A 25,956-nucleotide genomic window follows, 5' to 3' on the forward strand; every position below is an offset into this window, starting at 1 on the left:
TATTTCAAAATGTCTAATGTAGGGGGGGGGAAATAATTAAAACTAAGCACTTGAAGATCGTCAAAGCCTTTTGCACCTTACGGAACATAATAAAACCACATCAGATTAGATAACTGAAATAATGACTAACAGTGTGATAAATCTTGTGATTTTCTTTTCGATTAAAGAGGAAGTATCCCCCCCACACACGCACACACACACACACTAGAAATGAACACATGCTGATTTGTTATGAGCAGCTGATCAACACGTTTTGTTTGTGCAAATCCCAAGCAATTAAAATATCCTGTTGCAATTTTAATTTAACCAGGTGACTGCATGTGTAAAAGAATTAGTTTGTACTATTTGAGATTTAAAGAATAAGGACAATTGATTTTTCTTCAACGGCATGTGTATAAGAAATGTTATTGACTTTCAAGCCATTGTGGCAAATACAAAGAGGCAAAGAAAGAGAAAGGTTTAACACATGGGCAATAAAATGTTGAACACATATCATTTAATGTTCTAAGTTCTAACCAGGGTTGTAGTACATTAAGTCCGGATTTGACACGTCTTTTGTTGTTATTGCCTCGGTCTTGAATCCAACTCCTTGGCATTTGATTTATTTTTAGAGTTCAACCATGTGTTTACTAATGAAAATTAACATCCCTTTTGACACTTACAGAGACACCACAAAAACAGTTGTTCTTTAAGTGACAAGCTCTGTCTTCACATTTTGCACTTATACTAGGGCAGTGGTTCTTAACCTGGGTTTGATCGAACCCTAGGGGTTCGGTGGGTCGGGCTCAAGCGTTCGGTAGAGCCTCCACTGCGGAGGGCCAAACACACCTGATTTGTCGTGTAAATTTGTGATGACTTATGTCTGAACTCTCACAAAGGCAACAGCATAAGTTACACTGATTTGCAGGTACAGTGTAGCCTCGGTTTTCGAACGTCCCGGTTCTCGAACAAATCGGTATTCGAACAAAAAATTCGAGATTTTTTTGCTTCGGATGTCGGACGAAATTCGGTTGTCGAACCTCGCGGGATGAGCCGAGAGGACCCGCATGCCAACTGACTCCGTTCGTTATTACGTTCTCGTTACTCTGAGGATTGCATCAACTCTAATCATGCCTCCAAAGGAAGCAAGTGGGAGCAGTAAAGCCATCCTAAAACTCAAAGACGCTCCTAAAGCAATGCGACAGTGGCCCGGCGCGCTGCGGTTGCGCGATCGGACCAAATTAAGCTCCCTGCGCACTGAGGTCCATTTAAATTTTGGAAAGTACATTAGGACTTTAAAAATATTTTCTAAATTTCAGCGACGGCTCTTTCACAATAACGCGACCAGCGCAGTGCAGTTGCTACGGTTGCGCGTTCGGCGGTGCGCTGTAGTTGCGCGATTGGACAAAAATGCGCAAATGAAAAAATGCTTAAAAAAGGCTCTTTTTTTTTTTTTTGCTTGGAACGGATTTTTTTTTTTTTCATTATTTGTATTAGGAAAATATGATTCGGAATTCGAACGATTCACTTCTCGAACAGCCTTCTTGTGTTCGGAAACCGAGGCTCCACTGAATGTAATTTGTCGTGAGTTCATGCACTGTTGTTCTTTGAACAAGGTAATGTTCATGCACGGCTCATTTTGTGCAGTAGTTAAAAAAACATCAACGTCTTGAATTTGAAAAAAAATTTTTTTTATTTTTCACTAAAAAGGGTGAATGCGCATATGAAACTGGTGGGGTTCAGTGCCAAGGTTAAGAACCACTGTACTAGGGAAAGAAAAGTATACCACCCGTTTTCCTCTCACCTTTTCAGTCTGGCTGCTCCATAACATGTTTTCCATGTTTTGACAGAATCAATCATTTTTAATCTAGGTGGGAATTGGATACAGTAAACACTGCCATGGAAACACGTTGCTGTTAATTCATTGGCATTGAGTTCGGCACTGTTTTGTAATCGCTTAAGTTTGCTGCTCCCCGGTGCCCGAGCTCCTCCTTGTTTCTCCCCTGAGGTCGAGCACGTTTAATAAAGCAACATTGTTTTTCAAATTGTTTTTGTTGTTTATTGGCACACACTGAGGATTAAGCAAAGAAGAGTGGTGAACATAATGAGATTTTGTGATCGTAAAAATTGAAAATTGTCCCTAAGTGTGATTGTGAGTGCGGACGGTTATTTGTCTCTGTATGCCCTGTGATTGGCTGGCAACCAGTTCAGGGTCTCCCCTGCCTACCACCCAGAGACCGCTGAGATAGGCTCCAGCACACCCACACCCCCATGAAAATAAACGGTTCAGAAAATGGATGGATGGACAGTCGGACGGACGGACTAAATTGGAATTCGGCATTTAAGCCTGCATTGCTCTGGCCAGCCAGCGCACTATACAGTATAGCAGCAACAGAGATGCCAGTGCACCACTAAAATGAGTCAGAAGCCGTTATCTTTAGGTTGATTTACTACATGTTGCTTCAATTCAAATTAATACCAAACTAATTAGGGTAAATGCAATAATCAGTAAGAGGGAGATATGTAATGACAACTGTCTGAAAGGCAACAGTAGTAGAGTAGCACTACTGCCGTAGTCTTCTTCTTTTCCTTTCAGCTACTAAAAATAAACGGATTGGCTCTAAATAAAGACCAAAGAAAATGGATCAGAGTAGCCGTAGCAGGCAATAAGTTCCAAAAATATACTCATCAATCGTCACGTGCGTGCACACACGCACGCTATTTATGCAAATGTCATTGCGAACCACCTTGAATAAATAAGGATATGGAACTTTCGCCGAACCAGCTGTTCTCCTCCCTGGCTGTAAAATTATGTAAAGTAATCTGTGGCACAGAAGCAACACCTTCACAAAACAAAATTGTTCACTTTAAAGGCCACAGCAATGTCTCCCATTGAGGAGTAGCACTCAAAAGGGCCGACAGAGTTTTGAAGGGTGCCCGCACTTTGGCAATTCTTTTTCAAATTCAATAAGCACATCCTAAATACCTTTAAAACCGGACAAGTAAAGCTTCTCAAACCACCGGGTGACGGATTATGTCAGTAATTCCAAGAAAGTAGCTCATAACTTCGCCAATATTGTTCACTTAGTCAATGCTTCTTCTATGCTTGCATGCATGCCAAGCACATTAAGGTAACAGATGAAGTAGGCGAAATAAGACAAAAGGTAAACACACACACTTACAATGCAGCTGTTGACAGCACTGGGTGTATCTGTAGTAGCGCTCCATCTCTGGCAGTGAGATGCAGACAAAGCGCTCACCTTCATGCTCCTTCCAACCCTTCTCCTGTTTATTCTCCATCTCCACAGGTAAAGAAACAAGTACCACCAACCTTATCCTGCACTTCTCATTTTATTTGATTCATCTGGATGTCTCTCCCTCTCCATACACAAGTACACCTGTCAACTCACATGATCACTCCTCCTTTTTCTGCCCCTCCCTTCTGCTGCTCTGCAGATAGGTATCGGTCTGACAAAGACACACACAGACACACACACACCACAGACACACAATCTGAATTGCTCGTTGCACAGCCAATGACAAGCATTCATTATTTCCATGTAATCCTGCACTCAACTCACAGAAATTGAACAATCTTTCAGGGACCACTGTCAAGCAAATGTTAAGTATTAGTATTAGCATAGCTCCACAAAGTTGGCTCTCTAACTAATACTACTGGTACAGAATCAGCCGTCTGCGCCTTCAAAACACACATACCAGTGCCCCAAGGGGCTCACACAGTTTGCTTAGAAATGCTCAAATACAAAATGTTCACAAAACAAGGCAAGTCCTCTGACCTTTCATGTTTTTTGAGTGAAAATGGATTAGGTGTGATAAACGTTCCGACGTAAACACAATTCTGCTTCTGTTGAAGTCATAAACTACCAAAAACAAATGTAAGTCAACGCTCACCTGTGTTGTCTATCTGTGAATACTTAAGGTTCTTTTTTTTACCTACTCCTCGACAGCAAAGACAGGCAGCCATGACAAAGTACAAACACACTTGCTCGTGCGGCTGGATTGATAATTTGCTGACCTTGTTCTTCTCTTAGTCAGTTCATTGCTCAACCTGTGGTGGCAAGTCAGTGGAGCCACAAATCTGCACGCGGGCGTATGGAGGCATAAAGTCTGTTAGAAGTTACCCACATGCAAAAGCTAATCAGTTACTAGGGTCAAGCTGCCACGTACTACTACTGCAGTCAGTAAGAAAGTATTACATACTGTAAGAAGCCTAATTTGTAGGTGTTCATTTATGTATATTACTGTACAGTATGAACAGTACATGCTAAAGACAACACTGACCTGAGGTGGGACGATGGCCGCCACTGATATTTGATGCACATCGAGGGGGGGTGCCAAAAGACAAATGATGAAACAGTTGACTCAACAAAGTTTGAACTTCTTGAATCAAGTCCACCAGAGACATGATCCGAGCCGACTGATGTTGTATGAATACGACTCAGCCGGCCCAATACGACCCCACCGCTTGCTGTTTGCGCATGTTTATTTTTCTTAATGTCTGGGCTGCTTTATCAGAGGAAGAGAGGGGAGGAGGTTGTCCTCTGACATCCCCCTCTCCTTTCAACTTAATGTGCTGAATGAATTTGCAAAGCAAGCTTGAGTGTCCACTTATTTACAACACGCCCTTCTGGGTTTGACTCAAAATTAACTGGCGCCTTCAAAAAAAGGCAAATTACCGCCTAGTTCCACTCGATTCCTGTGTGTATGTTTACTGACACTACTTGTGTTCGCCAAGGTAATAAAACATACTAACTCTATCATGGAAGTATTAATAATGTGATTATCATTAGAATTATCATTACTATAATTTATTTTGTTAAATCAAAAGCGTATGACTTCTTATATTGTCTTTTACAAACATGAGCGCATGTCTGAGCAATAGATTGACTTCAGATGCTCATAATTGAGCAACCAAGTGAAGCACAAAACACTCCACGATGAGAAAGGAAGAAGAGTGGCCAGCATGTCAGTCAGTGTAGGAGGTTTAACGCTTAAATCTTAATTTTTAAGCAGCTTCATAACAGCAGCAATTTAGTTTGAGAAATAGACTTTACTGAACCAACAATTCAACATTCAGATTCCACTCACTGATTTCTGCCTTTAAAAATTCTCAGCAGGTATGTTTTGTTTTGCTGCTACTATCCGCTTTCCCAGTCTACTGACCAATCAGTGGAAAGGCCTTGTATAATCGTCAATGAATAGCATTGTTTTTATGAAAGGAAATCATTAAAGGTGGCATGTTTGAGGAGTCGAGCACCTCGTTGTTCCTCAACTGTCAGAAGTGGTTGGCAAGACATTTGTTCCCATGTTTTTCACCCAGTGAGATGCAAATACACGCAAAAGCAAACTGAATAAGCGACGCTAGCTTAATTATGTATATTTACAGTATACACATATGTAAGTGAAGTGTAAAAGTCAATTCATTGCGTAGTTTGGTTTCATATCACCGGTGTCGGGCAGAGTCCTGACATCTACCAAACCATCACTTTTCAAGACAAAAAAGCCGCATGATTCTTGAGCCTTTAAGACTGATTGGTTTGTCGAACACAGCAAGCCATCTTCAATATTTGGTTAATAATTTGTAAAAATAACAGACCGACGTGTGAACTGACCAATTGTACAAATTTGTGAAAAACAAAATAACACAAACACACACACACACACACACACACACACACACACACACACACACACACACACACACACACACACACACACACACACACACACACACACACACACACACACACACACACACACACACACACACACACACACACACACACACACACACACACACACACACACACACACACACACACACACACACACAGAGTAGTTGAGGTCTTTGAACCTTCATTTGTATTTATTCATTCTAGTCTCTTTTTTGCAACAGCTGATGACAATGTGACAGTCTGACCCCAGTAGCCACTTCCCTCTGAGAAGATCCTGTTTCGTAATGTTGGTCAATTGTCAGAAGTTGTCTTGGTCTTGTGAGGTCAAAATGCAAACAGCATGATGAAGACGAGATTTTAATGCCAACTGTAACTGCACCAGGTATGTATCAAACGCATGCTGTGAATTTGGTTGTTCAGCACCTTGTTTGTGAACTGCCAGTTTTGCAAAAAAATACTGAAGCACTGAAAGAGTCTAAAAAGTCCATTCAAAAGTTTAAAGAAAGTCAAATTAAACTTACCTGCAAAGAAAGAAAGAAAGAAAGAAAGAAAGAAAGAAAGAAAGAAAGAAAGAAAGAAAGAAACGAAAGAACGAAAACAAGAATGAAACAAAAAAGAAAGCATCAAAAAAGAAAGAAACAAAGACACAAAGAAAGAGAAATAAAATAAGACAGTAAGCAGGAAAGAAATAAAAGCAAAAGAAAGAACAAAAGAAAACTTGTTTTGAGGATTGTGCGTCTGCCCACCCATCAATTATTACAACATTCTTTATTTACCAGCCTATTTCCTAAAATTTGCCCAAGCCACCCTTTCAGCACTTCCACTGAACAGCTGAAACAATAGGGTGACTAGACGTCCTCTTTTTTTCGGACATATCTTACTTTTGAGCCCTAATAAAATGTCCGGGGGGAATTTTAAAATCGTTTGGGATTTTGTTGGACTGCCTCAAACATAATACATGTACAGTCCTTTGTCAATAGAATTGCCACTCCGTTCCATTTCACTCAGAAACCCAAATCTGGTGACCCTAAAAAAACGATGTGGCATAACTACTTGCACACCGGCTGGCCGTAGTCACCGAGCAAAAGAGAAGCATGGCAAAAGGTACCGTAATTTTCGGACTATAAGTCGCGGTTTTTTTCATAGTTTGGGTGGGGGGGCGACTTATACTCAGGAGCGATTTATATACATATATATGGTTTTTTTTCACTTTTTTGGGCATTTTATGGCTGGTGCGACTTATACTCCGGTGCGACTTATAGTCCGAAAATTACGGTAAATAGATCTTAGTACAGATTATATTTAGCTAACAGTCGCAGCAGCATTAGCTTCTGATAACCAAGACACACTTGCTTGGCTAAGTTGTAGACAGACGGATGGGGATGCAAGGGGATTTGTGTTTGGCAGACATGTGGCACACTTGGTTTTTTTCCCCACACCCTGCCAAGCCACCACTCGTCGCCTAAGGAAGGCAGCAGCATGCCAGCAAGATTCAGTCAACTGGTCATTCGAGTGAAACCTGCGCTCACCATTGACCCGGCAGAGCATAGGGTGAGTGAGATAAGATTACTTACATCAGACTGCCCCTAAAACAGCTTAATAGGTAAGAGGATGAATAAAATGTGATGATATTCCAGATTCGGTTGGTTTGACAAAAGCATGTCATAGATGCGATATTGAAGGAGACACTTTTTTTCCCCACACTTTAAAAGAAATCATGTGCCTTGATAACGAATGTCAACTAATGGAATGGATCTTACCAGCCCGCAATGTAGAAAAGAAATGTGCAAGCTTAAACAAAAAAGTTAGCTGGATGTTAGAGACACCTCGTAGAAGTTATCTCATCAGACATTTGCTATGCAATGAAGCAATGAGGTTTCCTACCACTGACTGTTGACAGCACCTCTGGCGTTTGCTCCAGCTCATCTTCCACAGACAGCGTTGTTCCCATCCCGGTGCTATGAAAAGGACCTAACCTAGTGGACCGTCTTCCTCATATGCGTCTCACGGCCTGAAAGAGGCAAACCGCAGCGACAGCAGTAAACAACTTCAAGAAACGCTCAACTTCTGCTTCATTTGGGGGACAGAATCATTAACCCCCCTATGGGGTTTGTCTTTTAGGTACACCCAAAATGCTAGTGGGTCAAAGTGACTGCATTTACTTTTAACCCTAACCCTAACACACAAATCTCAAGTCATTTCTTGTAAAACGAATGTAGGAAACAGACATTTGTCCTCTTTTTTTCTACAGATCCCTTATTAGTATTGAATTTCATGTCATGGACAAGACCATACTCAGAGTAGACATTGAGAAGCTGCTGGGGACCAGCACTTCAGGGACTGAAGACCGCAAGGTCATCCGCATATGTAATATGATTCACCAAAGTATTGCCAATCATACATCCAGCATTACCGGTGTTGAGGCTGATAGAACGGTCATCAATATACAGATTGAAAATAAATGGGGAGAGGGTTCCAACTTGTCTGGCCCTATTCCTGACCCCAAATGGGGCAGAGACGCAGTGACCCTATTCATCTTGCATTTACTAGTTGGCATACCAGTAGGACAGAATTCTCACAATACATTTAGGTACACTCATTAAGTTGTTTAGAATTAAAATAATAAACCTGGTTTAAATCTTTGAGGCACCAATTAAACCAGGGGTCGGGAACCTATGGCTCGCGAGCCAGATATGGCTCTTTTGGCGACGTTAAAAACGTTATTAAAAAGAATACATTAGTACACTCAAAAAATCATTGGTCTTAATTAAAATTCATGCATTTAATTAATAAATATTTAACCTATCGTTTTTTTTTAATGGTATGGCTCTCACGGGAAATTATTTTTAACAAATGGGCATTTATGGCTCTGTCCGCCAAAAAAGGTTCCCGACCCCTGAATTAAACTGATTAAAACAGAGCAATTAATATCTCTTTACAGGTTGACAATTTTCTTTACAGAATATACGGACAAGTCTGTGGCATGCTCAGCTTTGAGGCCAAAATGATTATCAGTAGAGGAAATAGTCTCCACAACTCTGTCGCTTTCAAAAACCTTAGACAGTACACCGGCAAGGGTTGCTGGTCTATAGTTATCGGAACAACAAACTTTATCACAGCATTCAACACCATCGCTCCTGACACCCTCAAACAGAAGCTCATCCAGCTTGCGGTGCCTGCCTCCACCTGTCAGTGGATCACCAGCTTCCTGACCAACAGGAGACAGCGCGTGAGGCTGGGGGGCATCACATCTGACACCCGGACCACCAATACTGGAGCTCCTCAGGGGTGCGTCCTCTCCCCACTGCTCTTCTCTCTCTACACCAACGATTTCTCCCCAGGTGACTTTCCTGTGAAGCTCCTGAAGTATGCAGACGACACCACTCTCATCGGACTGATCCAGGACAGTGATGAGACTGCGTACAGACAGGAGGTGGAGCGGCTGGTCCACTGGTGCAGCCAAAACCACCTGGAGCTGCACCCGCTCAAGACTTCAGGCAAGACCCTTCACCACTTTTACCCCTCACTATCCGCAGTAATACTATTCTCTCCACAGACACCTTCAAGTTCCTGGGAACCACAATCTCGCGGGACCTGAAATGGACCGGCCACATAGACTCTGTCCGGAAGAAGGCCCAGCAGAGGCCTCCAAACAAGACAAGCACAGACTGCAACGGACAATCAGGACTGCAGAAAAGATAATTGGAATCAACCTCCCATCTATCCAAGACTTGTACCTGTCCAGGATCAGGAAACGTGCAAGGAACATCTCTACAGACCCTTCTCACCCAGGTTGCAGTCTGTTTGAACTACTCCCCTCCAAACGGCGTTAGAGAGCTCTGTACGCCAAAACCAGCAGACACAGAGACAGCTTCTTCCCCCAGGCTGTTGCTCTGATGAACTCACACCACTCTTAGAGTCTCAGAGTCATTACTGTGCAATAACATCCTGCTCTCCACACCTTTTTTGAATTGTCTACACTGTTTGTACTATGTGTCCTCTCTGCATCCATTGCAGCCTGGTCATCCTGGAAGAGGGACCCTCCCATCTGTGGTCTCTTCTCAAGGTTTCTCATTTCCCCTAGCTGGAGTTTTGAGTTTTTCCTTGCCCTCTTGGGAGTTTAAGATCAGGGGATGTTTGAGAATATGTGCCATTTTTCACATGTCCTGAGTGTTGTTGGTCACCTAAATGTTGAACAGAGGCTGTGATTTACCGAAGTCAAATTCCTTGTTTGGCACGCTCAAACATGGGGAATAAAAAACTCTTGAATCTTGATCACCGGAACTGGTATCAGATCAAAGTCAAAGTCAAAGTCTGCTTTATTGTCAACCTCTTCACATGCCAAGACACGCAAAGAAATCTAAATTACGTTACCACTATCCCACGGTGACAAGACATAGTACACGACATACACACAAGCAAACAACACAAAATAAAAACAAGGCACAAACAATGAATAATAAGAGTGATGAATAAATAATAAATAAACAAATAACACGATAAATAAATAAATAAGAGGAGCAAAACGGAGCAAGTGTGCATACAGCTGACAGTCAGAAAATAGCGCAAAAGTACAGGACGCTACGCAGAAGGGGGGAGAGAGTTCAGGATCCTAACAGCCTGGAGTACGAAGCTGTTGGTGAGTCTGGTGGTGCGGGAGCGCAGGCTCCTGTACCTCTTCCCAGAGGGCAGAAGACCATATTAACTGGCAAAAATCCATGAAGTAGGAAAGCATTAAAGCAGATGACAAAAGAAAAATTAGACAAGCGGTACGCACAGCGCGGGTGTGTCAGTGAATTTAAATATATGGACTATTTATTTACTTACATGAGGAGGGTTTAACTGGCTGACATGTGTCACAGATGGGCTTCAGCCTTTGTGTGACAACAGATGCACTACGCGGCGGCCTTGTTAGAGTTGGAGCGCTTTGGCTGATGATTATGTTTTCATTTTTAGTGTTTTAAAGGGCCGGTGTTTGGGAATTATGGTATTGTGTCATATTTACCAGCTGAAATTCAGACTACTGGTGCAACACTACACTATACATAAGGTGCATTGTAAATAAGCCACATGTTCTTACTTTTACTATTAACCGGAGATGGATTTTCCGTGATAGTTTCAGCAAATCTCCTGAAACCCAAGGAAAAAATTCAGTGATATGGCTGTGAGTGGATGGCAAATAAAACCTGGTGGTAATTTCTGTCCCTGACGGGGTTGTGGTTTCTTAAAATTTCTCATATAAGTAGCACAGGATGGAGCCTGAAAGTGATGGGTTTTTTTCTTCTATTGTATTGTTATTTTATGTTCTGTAAGGCGCTTTGTTACTGTGAAACCTAATGTGAAAGCGCTATATCGATGTATTTTTCAGAGACCTTTTCACTAATTATACTCATGTAAGGTTTCTACTGACCATTTCAACAAACCTGACATAAAGACTATATTTTAGGGTAAAGAAGAACCTGATGGTCACTTTGTTAGAGCTCCACCCTTCCCATAAGGTAAGAGGGGAAACTTCCAGAAGTCATTCTTGCAAGTCTCTTATCAGGCCTTTAGGGTAGAGTGGCCTTCAAAAAGACACATAGCCACCAGCCTGGAGTGGGCCAAAAGGCACTTGAAGGACTCAGACAATGAGACTGAATTCCATGGTCTGATGAACAAAGACTGAATTCTCTGGCTTTAATGCTGGACGTCATGTATGTGGGGAACCAAGCAACACGCATCACCTGGCGAACAACATCCCTACAGTAAAAAATGGTGGCAGTTAGCAGCAACTGAGAGACTAGACAGGATTAAGGGAAAGATGAATAAAGCAAAGTACAGAAACATCCTGGAGGAAAGCTTGATCCAGCGCTCTTGACCTGAGACTGGCGTGACGGTTCACCTTTCAGCAGGACAATGACCCTATACACACAGCCAAGATATTTAGGGATGAATTCAAGGCAAATCTGTGAATGTCCAGACAGAGGCTGGAATTGAATTCGACTTAACATCTTGATGGAGATCTGAAAATGTTTGTACACTGATATTTCCCATCCAACATTAAGGGGCTTGACGTTGCTGCAACTTTTTCCTATCGATTTCCCCCCACTGCATCCAACAAAGATTAGCTTAACTGTTACCTTTCATCTTAACACATCCAAGGAAATTGGAACATTTAGAACATAGGTGAATTACCTGATTTGAATTATATAAAAAATATACAAACTAGACAAAAAAAGACTAGTTTTAGTTAGAGATGCACCGATCCGACTTTTTCAGTTTCGATACCGATACCGATGCTGTGGCTTTGCGTATCGGTCGATACCCGATACCGATCCGATATTATGGTTGACTTAACAAGCTACATACCTCTACATGTGGAACAGAAAAGACTAAAGGCAATGGCATCAGGCATGACTACACAGTTCATTCCTAAGACAAAATGTAACAAGATAAAGCAGATTCATGCAATGAACTATTTATTTGTAACAAAAATTGTGCAACAGCAGCAATAAAGTGTATCAGCATTTAAATTCAAGTAAATTAGGATACAAACTTCTTTAAAAAAAAAAATACAAATGTTGCAGCTGAAACTGCACTGGGCAAATATAGAAAGGGTGATCAAGCACACAGTAACCAAATATTTAAATAAATAGTAAACATGTAAACATTAGGTGCCGTTTAACATCACTCATGACCTGTTGATGCTCTAAATGCTCATTTAAGCAGCAATGAGAAGTGCTCCCTGAAAACAAGCTCCGCTTAGTACTAGTACTATAACTGGCAGTACTACCACCACCCCTGGCAACATTAGCTTTGCGGACATTACAAACTGCCGTCGAGCTAGTTGGCGTGTTCAGTTTAAAGTACCTCCACACAGCTGACTCTTTCGTTCGCTCCATGTTTGCGTTTGTTTAGAAAACTATCGTGGCATGCGGCACACGTGCTGCTGACGTATGACGTAGCCGCGGCACACGTGCTGCTGACGTATGACGTAGCCCGCGTCCCAATAGATTAAGGAAAGGATCGGCTCACAGATCGGCTGCATTTTCCGATACCCGATCCATCAATTTTGTTGATATCGGGGCCGATATCCGATCCAGATATCGGATCGGTGCATCTCTAGTTTTAGTCTATGTCTTTCCCAGTTGGTTTATCCTCCCAATCTCGACATCCAACATGGCGGAGAAACACTTCCAATCAGATGATCATAAACAAATTAAGGACGCCACACTGAAAATTTAGAACTAAAAATACCGTTTTGATTAAAGGTGAAACATCTATCAGCAGAGTTAAGTGATAAAACGGCCAAAGTTTGATATCGATACACAAGACCCATCAGCTTAACTGAATTGTCCCAATTGAATTGAATTGATTTCGAATCTGCGTCATCTTGCAAGGTTCAATTGGTTGGTCGTGACGTAAATTACACACACGAAGTCTCATCTACTGATGATTTAAGTGACAGCATGAGCCGCATGACGTTGCTTATCGTTAAACGTTGGTTCCACTGTTCCGACAAAGCAAGAATAAGATTCCAATTGAGTCAGTGAAAATAAACTCTACCCATCCCAAATATAGCATTAACAGTAAAGTTATGTTTGGACTCGATTAGTAGTTACCCGCGTTTAGTTGGAAGTCTCAAAACAATATTGAATCTAAATAAATGTATGCGATTTCCTCCGAGCATAAATCAAAGCATCATTCATGTAATCACATTTACTCTTTTATGCAAAAGCAAATAAGTACATGCATCCATCTACCATTAGTAGTAAATGAATAAAAGCATATGATATGTACGCCGTGGGAATGGATTGAATTACCTTTAAAGTTTAGAAAGCTTTGATGCTCAGTGCACAACAAAAGAGAAAGAGGTTCCAACATTATGTCGAAAACATGTTGGTTTGGATGCTCAGAGAAGCGTGTCTGAACAGCTGAAAGAGAAAGTTCATCAAGCGTTCAAGACAGCGTTGATGTGTTGTGAGCTGTCACCACCCCTAGATGGCAGTAATGCCTAAGGCATAGCGTTTCCACAGCTGGTCGTCTTTATTGCACTACGTCACACGAGCCTCGTGTATTTGGGGAAAACAACTCAATCGGGATTAACAAAGGAAATTCACAGGAGTGGTGGTGTATTCCTTTTGCAGACTGTCACTGGACGCAGCTTGTTTACGGCGTCACGTAAACAAGCTGCGTCCAGTCTGCGCATGATCTGTCTCCTTGGCATCTATGCGTAGTGACCACGGCAGACTGCATTCAAGAAAGGTCGGAAATCGGGAATATTCCGCTCAGATTTTCCCCAGGTCTGACTCAAAGCGTTCGAGGCGAATGTAAACAAACATGGCTGATTCCCATAGCTTGATTGCTGTTCTCGTTTATCTCAACACGTTTACCTTCAGTAAACCTTCATAATGTCCTTAATTCATTTAATTATCCTATCTGCAAAGCATTTCATTCATTTCAACAATAACTTCATGCAATGTCTTGAGCCATGCCTTGACTGGGATTGTAATTTTCTATTTCTAGCCGATCTCAGCTATATCCTCCAAGAAGTCCTATTAGTCCTAAACCACTCATCCATAACTAACAGAAGCCAGGTACAATGTACATCGTGTGATTCTGATATAAATGTCTGAAGACACTGCATCGGTGGAAGAATTTTATTTCTTCTGAAACGAGTGAAATAAATAGAGGTGTGTGACTGTTGGAAGTCATTATTAGCTGCTATCAAATACATAATTTGCACCTGTATTGCATTATATGGCCTATAAATTTCAGGTCTTTAGCGTGGCAAAAAGATTTTTGCAGTTAACATTATTATAGTTTTGAAAAAAAGGAATGTCTTCCTTGTCTGCTGGCAATGTTCCATGTGATCCAGGTCAAGTATACAAAATAACAAAATCAAAACAGTACAGAATATAAAAAAACACATTAACAACAAAATTATTTTGAGAATTGCATAATTGGCATCGTAAAAATCACAGCTTGTATTGCTTTGGTTTAGAGACCACACAAACCAATTACCCGACTCACTGTGATTATTTCCTTTAGCTGTCTAAAAAAAAAAAAAAAAAAACGGTCCATTTTCAGTTCAGTCAGCTGCCTGATGAAGGCTGTTCTAACAAGGATGCAATGTCATCTTCCTAGTTCTATGGCTGAAAACCTATAAGGTCATTTGGGATCGGGCCGCCTCATTTCCCTCCATGATATTAGCTCATTGAGAGAGTCCAAGTTCCAAAGTGATCTCAGTTTCAGAGGTTCGTCTCATCCCAGGTTGGGTCGTTCATGTTCTTCAAAACTCTCCTGATGATCCTTTCGAGTTCCTTCCTAGCTCGTTGCTCTTCCTCTAGTGTCCTTTTCATTCTCTTGTTGTCCTGCAGGACCAGAAAAACGTGTTTCTCACAAATACTGCCCACTATCTTAGGAAAGCGCACACTCACCTGTTTGAGTTCCTGAACCTCATCTCTCAAACTGTATACAGTGTCTACCAGGCTCCTGCAGCAGCAAAGCAACACGGCATTGCATTGACATGAACAGCGACCAACCCTCACACTTTGAGTGACCACTCCTGAATCACAAGCCACACACTCGTCTCACCTCTCCTCCACTACGGTTTGTCCGTTGCTCCTGGTTTCCTCCACTATGATCTTCTCTTCCTCTGGGAACAACATGTGAACATCCCTCCTGCTGGAACCTGATCAAAACAAGCCAACAGCGACAGCTATGCTCTCTCTAATTCAAAGATCATGTGATAATATCCAAACAAAACAGCAAGGCGACTTATACACACACACAACAAAACACAGAAGATGCGGACACTAAAGGGCTCACTATTGGCAAGCTAGCCAGTTTGCCATAGAGTATATTCTGACTTGCTACACCGAAATCTTACAAGAAAATGAGGCAGTCCTGTAACTAGTGGCGGTCCAGATACTGTCATAATCCGAGTCTTCTGATTGGTCGGAACACGGCAGGTTGCCCGGGATGCCAGCAACGACGAAACTGGAGTCAGCGAGCACATGGTTGTGCATGAGGTCAGTGCCTTGCCAGGCTACACCAGCAATCAGCAGTGGGAATACAGATGGCAATGGTGCGGGAAAACACAAACCGCAGAAGTTGGGGTACAAAACAAAATTAAATAAAGGTGTGGGCCCAAAACGAATTAGAATATAAAGGTTAAAAAACAGGAGGGGGGGGGGGGGGGTAATTCATTTGAATTTAAGGAAAAATAGAGAAATTATAACAATTATAATGAGGACAGTGGTTGTTGAACATAAAGCAGTCATGTACAAAATGCAAAGGAAGTGTAGAATGGAGGAATCAATGGATGGAAAAAATTGGAGCAGAGAGAAAAGCCTTGTTAGAGTTGAAAGCTGAGAAGAAAAAGACTTAAAAGGTGAGCGTGCATATTCACAACACTCTATAGACGTAAGGTGTGCGGGGACTCACTGGAGTTGAGGGTCTGTCGTGTCTTGGCACTGGTGCAGTACGCCTCAATCACTTTCAATATCTGAGCGTCCTCCTCGAGAGCTGCTGTGCCTGAAAAACTGATTCTTCAACCCAACAAGCTTTTTTTTTACATACACATCTCTGATTACATTAACTTTCTTACTCTTTCTGCAAGTGAAGTCTTCTTCAGAGGGTTTCCTCTCAGGTTTCCTCTTGGGAAGCAGCTTCTTCATATTCTTTGGACTCTTATTAAGGTCCTGTAAACAGTGAATGTGCATTGTAGGGGAGTGGTTTTACATGACGGAACAAAATGTTCAAACGCAAAGTGTTGAGTGGCTGGTTTTAAACCAGCCACTCAATGCACACCTCCTTGTACAGGGCGGCAGACGGCCGGAGAGGAGGCGCAGGCCGAAGACAGCTCATGCTCCACGGTTTTGGGGGACTAGGTGGCTCCAGGGCCCCCCACATGGGGCTAGCACCATATGAGGAAAGATGAGGGAGGGTCTGGAAGGCACTGCTCCCGCCACAAGACTCTGAGTGCCGGGAAGGGGTGACAGGCAGGAAGGGCAACTTAGAGGGAAAGACGGGAGAGCAGTCCGTTATGAACTTCAGTTGGGTTGTAGTAGAGAAGAAAGGCAGACTTACTGTGTGACACACCGACTGAGTCTTGTGAGTGTTTGCAGCAGGGGTGTGCGTGTGTTTGGTGAGAAGGTCCAGCCACTCCAGCAGATCCTGCTGATTGTTGCATGCCACTTGCATACGGTCACATTGGGCACCTGTGCAGGACACAATATGCATACAAGACCTGTAAATGATTTCCTACATTTTCTATACGCTTTTTGAAAACCAATGACACATTTAGAGCAGCTCCAAGCCATGGGCACAAGAGCAAAGAAGAGATTAAAGGCTATGATTATCAGAACAAGGACGGACCAGAAATTTCAAAAGCATTCTTCATGGTTTCCCCATCTTCTATTCTGGAGATCAGCATGCCTGACAATGGCATTTTCCCCTGCAAAGACAATGTTATTTGTTTAACATTCCAGCAACACTTCAAGACCCTGAAAGAGATTGATTGTAATTATTACTTGATTGAATATCAATGCCGGAAATAGTATTCAAGCAAACCTGGTAGATGAACCCACTCATCCTCATGCTTGCAGAGAGGAAGAGCAGCGTATGAGGGAAGAGGACAAGGTAGCGTTCACTTGATTCCTAAAAAACAAAGTGTCTTTCACACACAGTGCTCTGTTGCAACTCAGTGTGTGATCAAAATGCTCCAGATCACCTGACAGATCTGAGAGCAGACAGCAGCTTGGGACATGTGAAGAACAGGGCCGAGGGTCTTGATGTCATCCCCCTCCCAGTTCCTGATTGGCTCGGTTAAAATCTGTAACTCCAGGTCCTTCTTCTTCCTCACTTCCTGGCACTGGGCCTGAAGAAAGAGGCAGGGCTCGACACTCCATGAACCATTTCACAGCTTGGTCAGGAATACTTGAGTGGACTGGTGGCCACGTGTTTGTCTTACAGCAAGGCTTTGAAATGATGCCATACAAGTTTGGAGGTCAACTCTGTCAGGGTGCTGGTCCTGAGAACAAGATTTTTGTTCCCCCGAGAAAGTTATTTAATGTCGCTTTATGTTTCCTCAGTAACAGATCATCGGATGAAATCAACAGGACAGAAGTACCTCCATGTGTCTGTCCATTTCTTTGAGCAAGGTTGGGTATTTCGCCAGTCGAGTGAAGGGTTTACTCAAACTGGTGGTCAGTGCCAAAATACCCGGACTAGATGCCCCCTTGGTTTCCATGTACTCCCCCAGTTCCTCCCTGCAAAACAGGCAACATGTTTCTGAAACCTCTTTCCATCTTTCGCTGTCCGAGGATTATGGGTTACCCCTAAAATGCTCTTATAAAAGGAGTTTCTGACCTTTGCTGAGTGAGTACACTGACAGCAGATGGATGGTTTGAGCAGTAGGCCACATAAAGATTTTTCATCTGGGGTATTAGACTCAGGAAGAAGCCTCCTATCCTCTGCTGATTTTCTGGAAGCCTATACAAGAAATACATACGGATATCATAGCACATTGGCTATATTTGATTAAACCACGTTTGTTGATTTGAGTGAATTTTGCATTGACACTGCATTACATTGCTTAAATCTAACATCAGATATCATGCACCATAACACAAAAAGTCTAAAACATTATTACATTCTAGGCAGACCGATGGACGGACCAGTGGATGGCGGGGTGGATGGATGATAGATGTTAAATTAGAGTAAGTACACGTGCATCACCATTTGCTTCTGATTAACGACATACTACATCTGTAGGTTTTTCCTGATATTTCTGGAGTCACATCAGACGCATAAGCCGTAGTCTGCATAGAGCTTCTAAGGCAGGGGTGTCAAACTCATTTTTTTTCATGGGCCGCATTGTAGTCATAGCTTCTTTCGGAGGGCCATTATGACTGTAAACCCAAACAAATGTATGAGCACCTCATATTATATACAGTAAAAGCTACAAAACAAACTGACAAATAACTCGTTTCCAAATCAGACGAGTAAAAACTGGTCAAATATTTAAAAATATATATATATTAAAAGTGAAAACAATTTGCAATTCTAATAATGACACGAATTTGATGTACAATGTGTCTTTGCGGGCCACATAAAATGATGTGGCGGGCTGTATCTGGCCCCCGGGCCTTGAGTTTGACACCTGTGTTCTAAGGCATGAGCAGGATACCACGGATGAAATGTTTATCAGTCAGAAGCATACACAAGAATTTCCAAGGCATTATAATATGAATGAAGACATCAAGTGAGGAAGAAAATATGGCACAGTGGGCATACATATACATATGCCTGCCTGGCCAGCTGTTTTCTAAGGCAGATGTGGTGCTATTGATTTTTTTTTTCTTCATCTTCTTGAACCAAAGTGACTAACCCAAAAAGAGACAGTAAACTGAACCAATGCACATAGCCTATGAAACCTGCTTAACCTCTTCCCTAAGATTCTATTGGTCAAACTTTAGAATAGAGTGTGCACTGAATCAGCAATCAGGACAAAGTGGTTTGCTAGTTTCATGCATGAAAAGATGAGGGCCATGTATTGAACCAAATGAAACAGCAGCCACAGGTGAGGCAGGCTTTTGAAAGCGCAGGACAGAGTGAGTGGGAACGTGTAAATGCTAGCGCAGGTAACGTTAGCTGACTTCCATTACATGCCTTCAACAATCGCTATCGCTTAATATGAGTAAATAATAGTGATAGTTCACAATCACCATTGCATACCAAATTATGCAATCACCCCTCCTTATTCTAAGAATATAGCAGATTTTCACGGTATGAACTAGTTATTAGAGCACAAACCCTTCAAGCAAAAACAAAAAAAAGAAGGCTATTTGAAGATCCGAGGCACTTGAAATGGTGGAGCTGCATGCTGACTCCCACATAACATGAGTTCAACTGTGACTGGATAATTCTGAACACAGCCACATATAGTTAAGAGGGTGTGCACACTTGTGCTATTACCATTGAGTTGCATAGGTTATAGGTCACATTAACAGTGGAATAATCTTAATCATTTATCTTGGTCTCATTTGTTTCTACCACTAAATCCCGGCATTTTAACTGGGTTGTGTAGACTTTTTATCTGCACTACATATGATTGAACATCGATGGTAACATTGGTGCATACTTAGCACACAATACAGATGTAGCTACTAACTTTGTATGCTCCTCCAAGGACTGAACCAGCATCTGCTGGAAGGTTGAAATCTCCTCCAGATTGCCTTGAATGTGGCTGATGTCAACAGCACTCAGCCTGCAGAAGAATCGGGGGGGGGGGGGGGGGGGGGTCATTCATAATTCAGAAGTTCTCTTTTGGTCCTATTTCCAGTCATTGTGTCTTCACTGGTGTTGCATTCTGTAGCATAATGTTGATTTACTTGAAATGTATGAAAAAGTAATTAACCTGTCTGTCGGCTGTAGAGAGCGTAGGTAGGATCCCAAAAGACTTTGAAGTTCCCTGGAATACTCACTCTCTGCTTCCAAAATGTTCTGGAGGACCTTCACAACACAAAATTTAAAGCTGAGAAACAAGATAAAAGCTAAAAGCCTCTCAGCACTTCATTCATTTAAGAGGAATCCATTAGAGGACAGGCAGAAATTTCGTTGACATTTTACTCAAGGCAGGTTCATCTAATTGTTAGTAAGGTAGATTCAGGCACCCCCAACTGAAGATGGGAAGCCTGGGGAGACTGGGGCAGCTTGCATTTTTAAAACACACGCACACAGAGAGGCGCAACGACCCTAAGGCAATGCTGTCCCAGAAACCAATGGAACGGAAGAAATAACCTACATTATTACACAGACATACATATACACGCACGCACGCATGCACGTGCGCACACACATACATACGCGAGCACACACAAAATGATTGATTGTGACATTTTATGAGATCACAAGTTACGACACATATATGAGCTGACAGAGACACTAAAATAGATACACGGCGACAGTCATGAGTTTGGCACTGTTGTCTCACAGTCATACATTTCTATGTTTGAAAGTCATCCCGGGCCTTTCTTTGTAAGGAGCTGTTCTCCATGTGACTTCTCCCAGTCAGTCCAGCCTCCACCAACCATGCAAAACCATGTGGTTCATGTTATATTCAATGATGGCTACGTACCAAAAAGGAGTGAATGTGAGCAAGAATGCCTTGTCTGTATGTGTCCTGATAAATACTAGCAAACATGGAAATACTTCTCTTCCCTCTCATGGTTTGGAAGCTCTGAGGATCATGTATTGTGTTGTAAAATGTGACTAGACTAATGTCAGGAAAGTCTATTTGAACATCTAACATTTATTTGGGTTTAATCAGAGGCAACTGAAATAATAGCAGGTTTGTGCCGACTTCCACTTAACATGAATTTGAATGCGATTAGTAGTTAATTCTGATTTAACCACAATCCACTCGGTTATTTTTACTTTTCTAAAAGATTTTTTATTATCAATTGTACAGGATACAGGCCCCATTAATTGTTAAAAACGTTTTGAAATGGTTTATTGTAATGTAATTTATTTTCTTTTTTTAATTAAATCTAAAACCCTATTATTTTAACAGCGCCTAAGCTTAGCCCCTAACCCTTTATACAGCCACTATAGACTTTATGTTGAATTTACTCAATTTAATTTTGTCATGAGGTGCACTAAATAAAGTTCACATACAGGGCGTGATGCCCTATTCATGTTTTGTTAGATCTATTTTTTTTTTCTCATTCATATTATAAAATCAAAAATGACTTATAATATGAATGCAATGCGTTGGCAAGCGCACAAAGCATGACCTCGAGTGACATGCACCAAAAAAAAAAAAATGGCACAGTGTTTATTTCTATATTTAGTAAATATAGTAGTCCCAAGTGTACAAGTCGGGGCTCATTTTATCATTTCATATCACGAGAGTGGCGAGATGAGAAAAGATAAAATAATTTGGGGGGGGTAAGGCGATGCTACTCGATGTCCTCATTTAATGGAGACGTCTACTTAAAAGGGGAAGTCCATCCATCCATCCATCCATTTTCTGTACCGCTTTATCCCCACGGGGGTCGCGGGCTCGCCGGAGCCTATCCCAGCTGTCATCGGGCAGTAGGCGGGGGACACCCTGAACTGGTTGCCAGCCAATCGCAGGGCACACAGAGACAAACAACCATCCGCACACGCACTCACACCTAGGGGCAATTTGGAGCGCTCAATCGGCCTACCAAGCATGTTTTTGGGGATGTGGGAGGAAACCGGAGTGCCCGGAGAAAACCCACGCGGACACGGGGAGAACATGCAAACTCCACACAGGGAGGGCCGGAGGTGGAATCGAACCCGCACCCTCCTTACTGTGAGGCGGACGTGCTAGCCAGCGCGCCACCGAGCCGCCTAAAAGGGAAAGTCAATCCAAAAATTTCCTTTACAATAATATGTTGCATGTACCCGACTAGTCTAAACTTGGCATTCAAATTAACATTGTGTTTGATGAAAGTGAGTTAGGCAGCAAAATTCACTTGTTTTTATCCATCTCAGGGGCACCTATTTTGTCACCTTTAGTGTAAGTATCAGTCCTGTGATTGACAAGAGATCAGTTCACGCCACTTCTGACAATAGCTTCTATGAACATAGGATACTAACCACATTGTAGTAGGTCTTGCTGATGATAGAAGTGTCAAAACCTTTAGGGGGACTTCTCAGCGTCACAGACTTTGGTTTGTCAAATGGCTTGTCTGCAAAGTAAGGAAATGGGAGAAAAATAATCAGAGTAGAAGTGCACTTAGCAGAATTTCAGAAACGAATTGACGTTTTATCGGATCCATTATACCGTAATCCTGCGGTGTGTGTGTGTGTGCGCGTGTGTGTGCGTGTTTCAGGAGGCTGGCTATAAACTGCGTTTAGTGTCTGTCTATGACAATGTATGACGATAACCTAAAGCCTCACAGCAAACAAGTGATGTTAGTCACAGCCTCCCACCCCCTCCCCTAATCGCAGTTCTCTACACTGGACTAGGTTCCTTTCCGACCAGCATCTGTGGAACGTCCTGGCTTTGTTTGTCAGTCCAGTTTCCTTCCTTTTCTTCCTGCCTTTCTTTCCCCCAAAAGAACAACACAACTTCCAACTGTATCCATCTCGCTTGAGAATGGGTGTGTTTGAGCCTTCACTGTTTCGAACATCTTTGCATAATCTCAGATGAGATGATAGAGGTGTAGTGACATTGCTGCACCCACCGCTTCCTTTCAATTCCCTCACATAGTTACTGGGGAACCAGCCGGTCTTGCCGTTGAGGGAGCCTTCCCACCAGCCCCCCTCCTCCTGCCTGCTCACATTAATGATGTCGCCCTTGGAGAAAGAGAGTTCGTCCTCATTTGTCTGCTGGAAAGGGAAGCGTGCCTTGAAAAGAAAATGGCCACACCCACTGCCCTCAGTCATGTCCTGTGAGAGAAGAAAATGCACATGCACCATAGGGGGACAGAATGTGAAATTGTCTCTGTTTGTTAATCAAGTGAGCACTATTTGCTGTAATAACTTACAAGGCTGTGATACTGAGGCGGTTGCAGTTTGGACGAACGACTTGGACTGTTTACGGAATCATACGATTTAATCCTCAATGTGGCGGAGTGTGGCACGCAAATAGAAACACATGGATCTGGACAACAAAGAGCCATTTTAGATTAAAATAATAGTTTTACAAAACATTTAGGAGCATCTATGTAAACACTGTTACCTTCAGTGGCTTTGTTCAGTGCAACCAAGCAGTTTAGGACCTTGGTGAAGTTCAGCCCATGAAGGAGGTCATTAACCTCAAAAGGCTGCAGAATTTAGAAGATGGAATCATTATATGCAACATCATGATCTTTTTGGGATTCACAATCATACAATTGCATTTTCTTCTCATAATTGACATCAAACTATGGCTTGCACAGTGTTTAGGTTGGGTTTTAGCATGCCATTCCATCTACAGTCTGAGGTGGGATTACTCCAAGTCTGAGCTCCCCCTGGTAATCTCTCCATTACACACAAAACATGCGCGCACACATGCAGAGACACAGTCAAAACACCTAATCTTGTGAAAAAACACACTGACATTCCCAAGGTGTGACTGGAGCACTTAATGTATATTACATTTGGCTTATGAATATTATGTATTTAATAGCACTTTGAATTTGTTCAAATAAACCAGAACCCCAGTGCTGTGCACTCCAGTGTAGTGCTCATTGATTAATGTAGCCTGGTTGAGTAGTAGTTAGAGTGCTGCATTTGATTGCTCTGCGTTACAACATATTCCCCCACTTTAAACACAAAACAATTGATGAGTAGCCATAAACACATTACTTTAATTTATCACCATTTCCATTAGCACAGGAAGCCATAATAGAGACTCAATATTGACGGTTTAATTGAAAAGAGCATAAAGCTACAATTTAGTGGCCAGACAGCTATTCTCGTGCGACCTTAATTTAGTCATTCGAATAATTTACCAAAGGACCAAAATATATGATTGCAATTGCTATCTAATCAATCAATCAGTTCCTGCAGATATTAGAAGTCCTCCACTACTGGAGACAGATAGAATTGTCCGAATTACCACACTGATGTCAGCCAGGCTGCCACTAATGGAGCACTTGGCATCCAGCATCATGGTCGACTTTTAATCAACTTGATTGGAAAATCCACTAGCAGCATGACATGTTGCATTACATCAGCCTGCTACTCTCCTCTCCTTCATCTTTTGTTGTTCACATTGAGCCCGCCCCAACACACCCAACCCTATCACACCCCTCATCTTTCCCACAATGCGGTTATCCTCCCCGTTTCTGACGTTATGGACTTCCGCAGTGGACCCTGTTATTCAATTTGCACTTTTCCATTATCTCTGGCGACTTTATTAGTGCTTAGTTCTGTTAATTGTATCTCGGTCTCAATTTTTTATTAAAGGGAGACCCTGGGAATAATTATTGACATTATTTGTAATTCACATTATACTGAATGAGTACATTCAATGTCCTATTTCCGCGTTTAGGTGACGTTTCCTGCCAAAGAGTGCGTACCTATCCGTTACCTGAAGAGCATGCAGGCACACCTGAATACCAAAATATTCGGACACCGGGTATTTGAAAATGGTGGGAACTATAATGAAATGTCATTTCAGCATATTAATAAAATTATTAATACAAGTAACCCACCTTCACGCCGAAAGTCCCGATGCCTTTGATGAATTCGCTAATGTTGAGTTGATACTCGCTGTCACTTCTCGGTTCCTGAAAAAACTATACATAAGAAGTCGCCCAATTAGAGCAGAATACAACCCACATTTTCCCCGCACTTACAAACTGGTAAAAAATGTTCTACACGAAAATAGCTTTTAATTCAAGCGTGGTTTGTTGCACTTGCCACTTCGCTGGTAGTGATTATTAGCATGAGTGCCTAGTCACAGTTCCGGTTGAGGTTTCAAAGTACAGATTTAATTTGATGTAATTTTATTTCGTTTCACTGTGATTTTTATGTAATTTATTTCCTAAACGCAACACCGTTAAATACAATACATTGATTCGCTACAAACGAGACGCTTCTGTCGATCATAATACCACACATGCGGATGATGCAGTTGGACGCCTTTATTTCGAAATAAATATTTTTAGACGTCTTTTAAAACAATTGACACCTAGTAGTTAATTTACGGATCTTCATTACATAAAGCCATAGCGTTTCCCCCGTAAACAAAGGTTATGTTCGTGGTAATTTGTTTTTATGTTTAAATTGTGTATGATATTGAAATATATGTTTGCATTGTTAGTATTTCTACATACTTTTTCCGTCGTCCCGGGTTTCAGTCGCTCCAGCAGTTTGCATAGCACCACCCCGTCCTGGAGAGATGTCTGGAGGAAATCGTCCGGATCAGAGATGCTCTTCTTGGGAGACTCCAGCACCCCGAGCGTAATGAGCCACGTTACCGTCTGCTCTGCCGCGTTCATGGTTGACAGTGTATGGTCGTGGGACGATAAAATGTGTCTTTTTAGAAAAGCGCACAATTGCAGAATAGGTGACCTAACTTACACCTCATTGTTGAATCAACTAATACTCCAATGTCAAAAGGCGTATTCTCTCGCTCGCTCTACACCCCCCCACACACACACACACACGCACGCACACACACACACACACACCTCTCTCCCTCCCTCAAGCTATAGTATACAGTCAGTGACGTTGCTCTCAACTAGCAGATTGTGAGATGAAGTGGTTCAGTCACTGTTGCTGTGAGACCCGCCATCATTGCATTATTATTCATTTAGAGAGTAACCAGCTC

At 42.1% G+C, this 25,956-nt stretch overlaps 2 protein-coding genes across 11 annotated transcripts in view; both read right to left on the bottom strand.

Moving 5' to 3' along the window:
• mcf2la (mcf.2 cell line derived transforming sequence-like a) overlaps positions 1-7,641 on the bottom strand; it is a 32,859-nt gene extending 25,218 nt beyond the window's left edge. For 2 of the 7 annotated variants that reach the window (XM_037277254.1, XM_037277250.1), the window contains exon 1: positions 4,282-4,430. In XM_037277254.1, coding sequence (XP_037133149.1) covers positions 4,282-4,405 — 124 coding nt within the window. In that variant the 5' untranslated portion in view covers positions 4,406-4,430. Of the gene's footprint in view, positions 1-3,239; positions 3,400-3,891; positions 4,045-4,281; positions 4,432-7,559 lie in introns of those variants that run through there. The other 5 variants (XM_037277212.1, XM_037277222.1, XM_037277264.1 and 2 more) reach the window with 5 other exon arrangements.
• A 5,726-nt stretch (positions 7,642-13,367) lies between these two features.
• On the bottom strand, positions 13,368-25,775 carry LOC119137711 (rho guanine nucleotide exchange factor 7-like). Of its 4 annotated transcripts, XR_005100995.1 has the most exons (23): positions 25,460-25,775; positions 24,836-24,919; positions 23,377-23,461; positions 23,183-23,298; positions 22,880-23,084; positions 22,290-22,381; positions 20,080-20,174; positions 19,834-19,929; positions 18,030-18,152; positions 17,791-17,929; positions 17,632-17,691; positions 17,392-17,538; positions 17,232-17,318; positions 17,037-17,115; positions 16,749-16,879; positions 16,470-16,673; positions 16,267-16,360; positions 16,104-16,193; positions 15,547-15,705; positions 15,252-15,348; positions 15,095-15,149; positions 14,786-15,028; positions 13,368-14,754 (listed from the first exon to the last, which is right to left on the bottom strand). XR_005100995.1 is itself a non-coding variant. In XM_037277270.1 (22 exons), the coding sequence occupies exons 1-22, from the start codon at positions 25,622-25,624 to the stop codon at positions 14,906-14,908; spliced, it is 2,526 nt and encodes an 841-aa protein (XP_037133165.1). In that variant the 5' UTR covers positions 25,625-25,775; the 3' UTR covers positions 13,368-14,905. The 4 variants fall into 4 exon arrangements, 2 of the variants coding, with proteins under 2 accessions (XP_037133165.1, XP_037133166.1); XM_037277270.1 differs by having other exon boundaries at positions 13,368-15,028; XR_005100996.1 differs by lacking the exon at positions 13,368-14,754 and having other exon boundaries at positions 14,945-15,028; positions 15,547-15,656.
• Positions 25,776-25,956: the final 181 nt, after the last annotated feature.

Source organism: Syngnathus acus, chromosome 2 (assembly GCF_901709675.1).
Source record: "Syngnathus acus chromosome 2, fSynAcu1.2, whole genome shotgun sequence".
NCBI classification, from domain to species: domain Eukaryota; kingdom Metazoa; phylum Chordata; class Actinopteri; order Syngnathiformes; family Syngnathidae; genus Syngnathus; species Syngnathus acus.

Bases quoted from the DNA above. Each gene is read 5' to 3' on its own strand.
- LOC119137711 (XM_037277270.1), bottom strand. From the start codon at position 25,624: ATGAACGCGGCAGAGCAGACGGTAACGTGGCTCATTACGCTCGGGGTG. The intron at 17,319-17,391 runs GTGATCTGGAGC...TTTGTTTTTTAG, and splicing joins TCTGCTCTCAGATCTGTCAG to GAATCAAGTGAACGCTACCT. The intron at 16,361-16,469 runs GTGTGCATTGAG...CACTGTTTACAG, and splicing joins CTGCCGCCCTGTACAAGGAG to GACCTTAATAAGAGTCCAAA.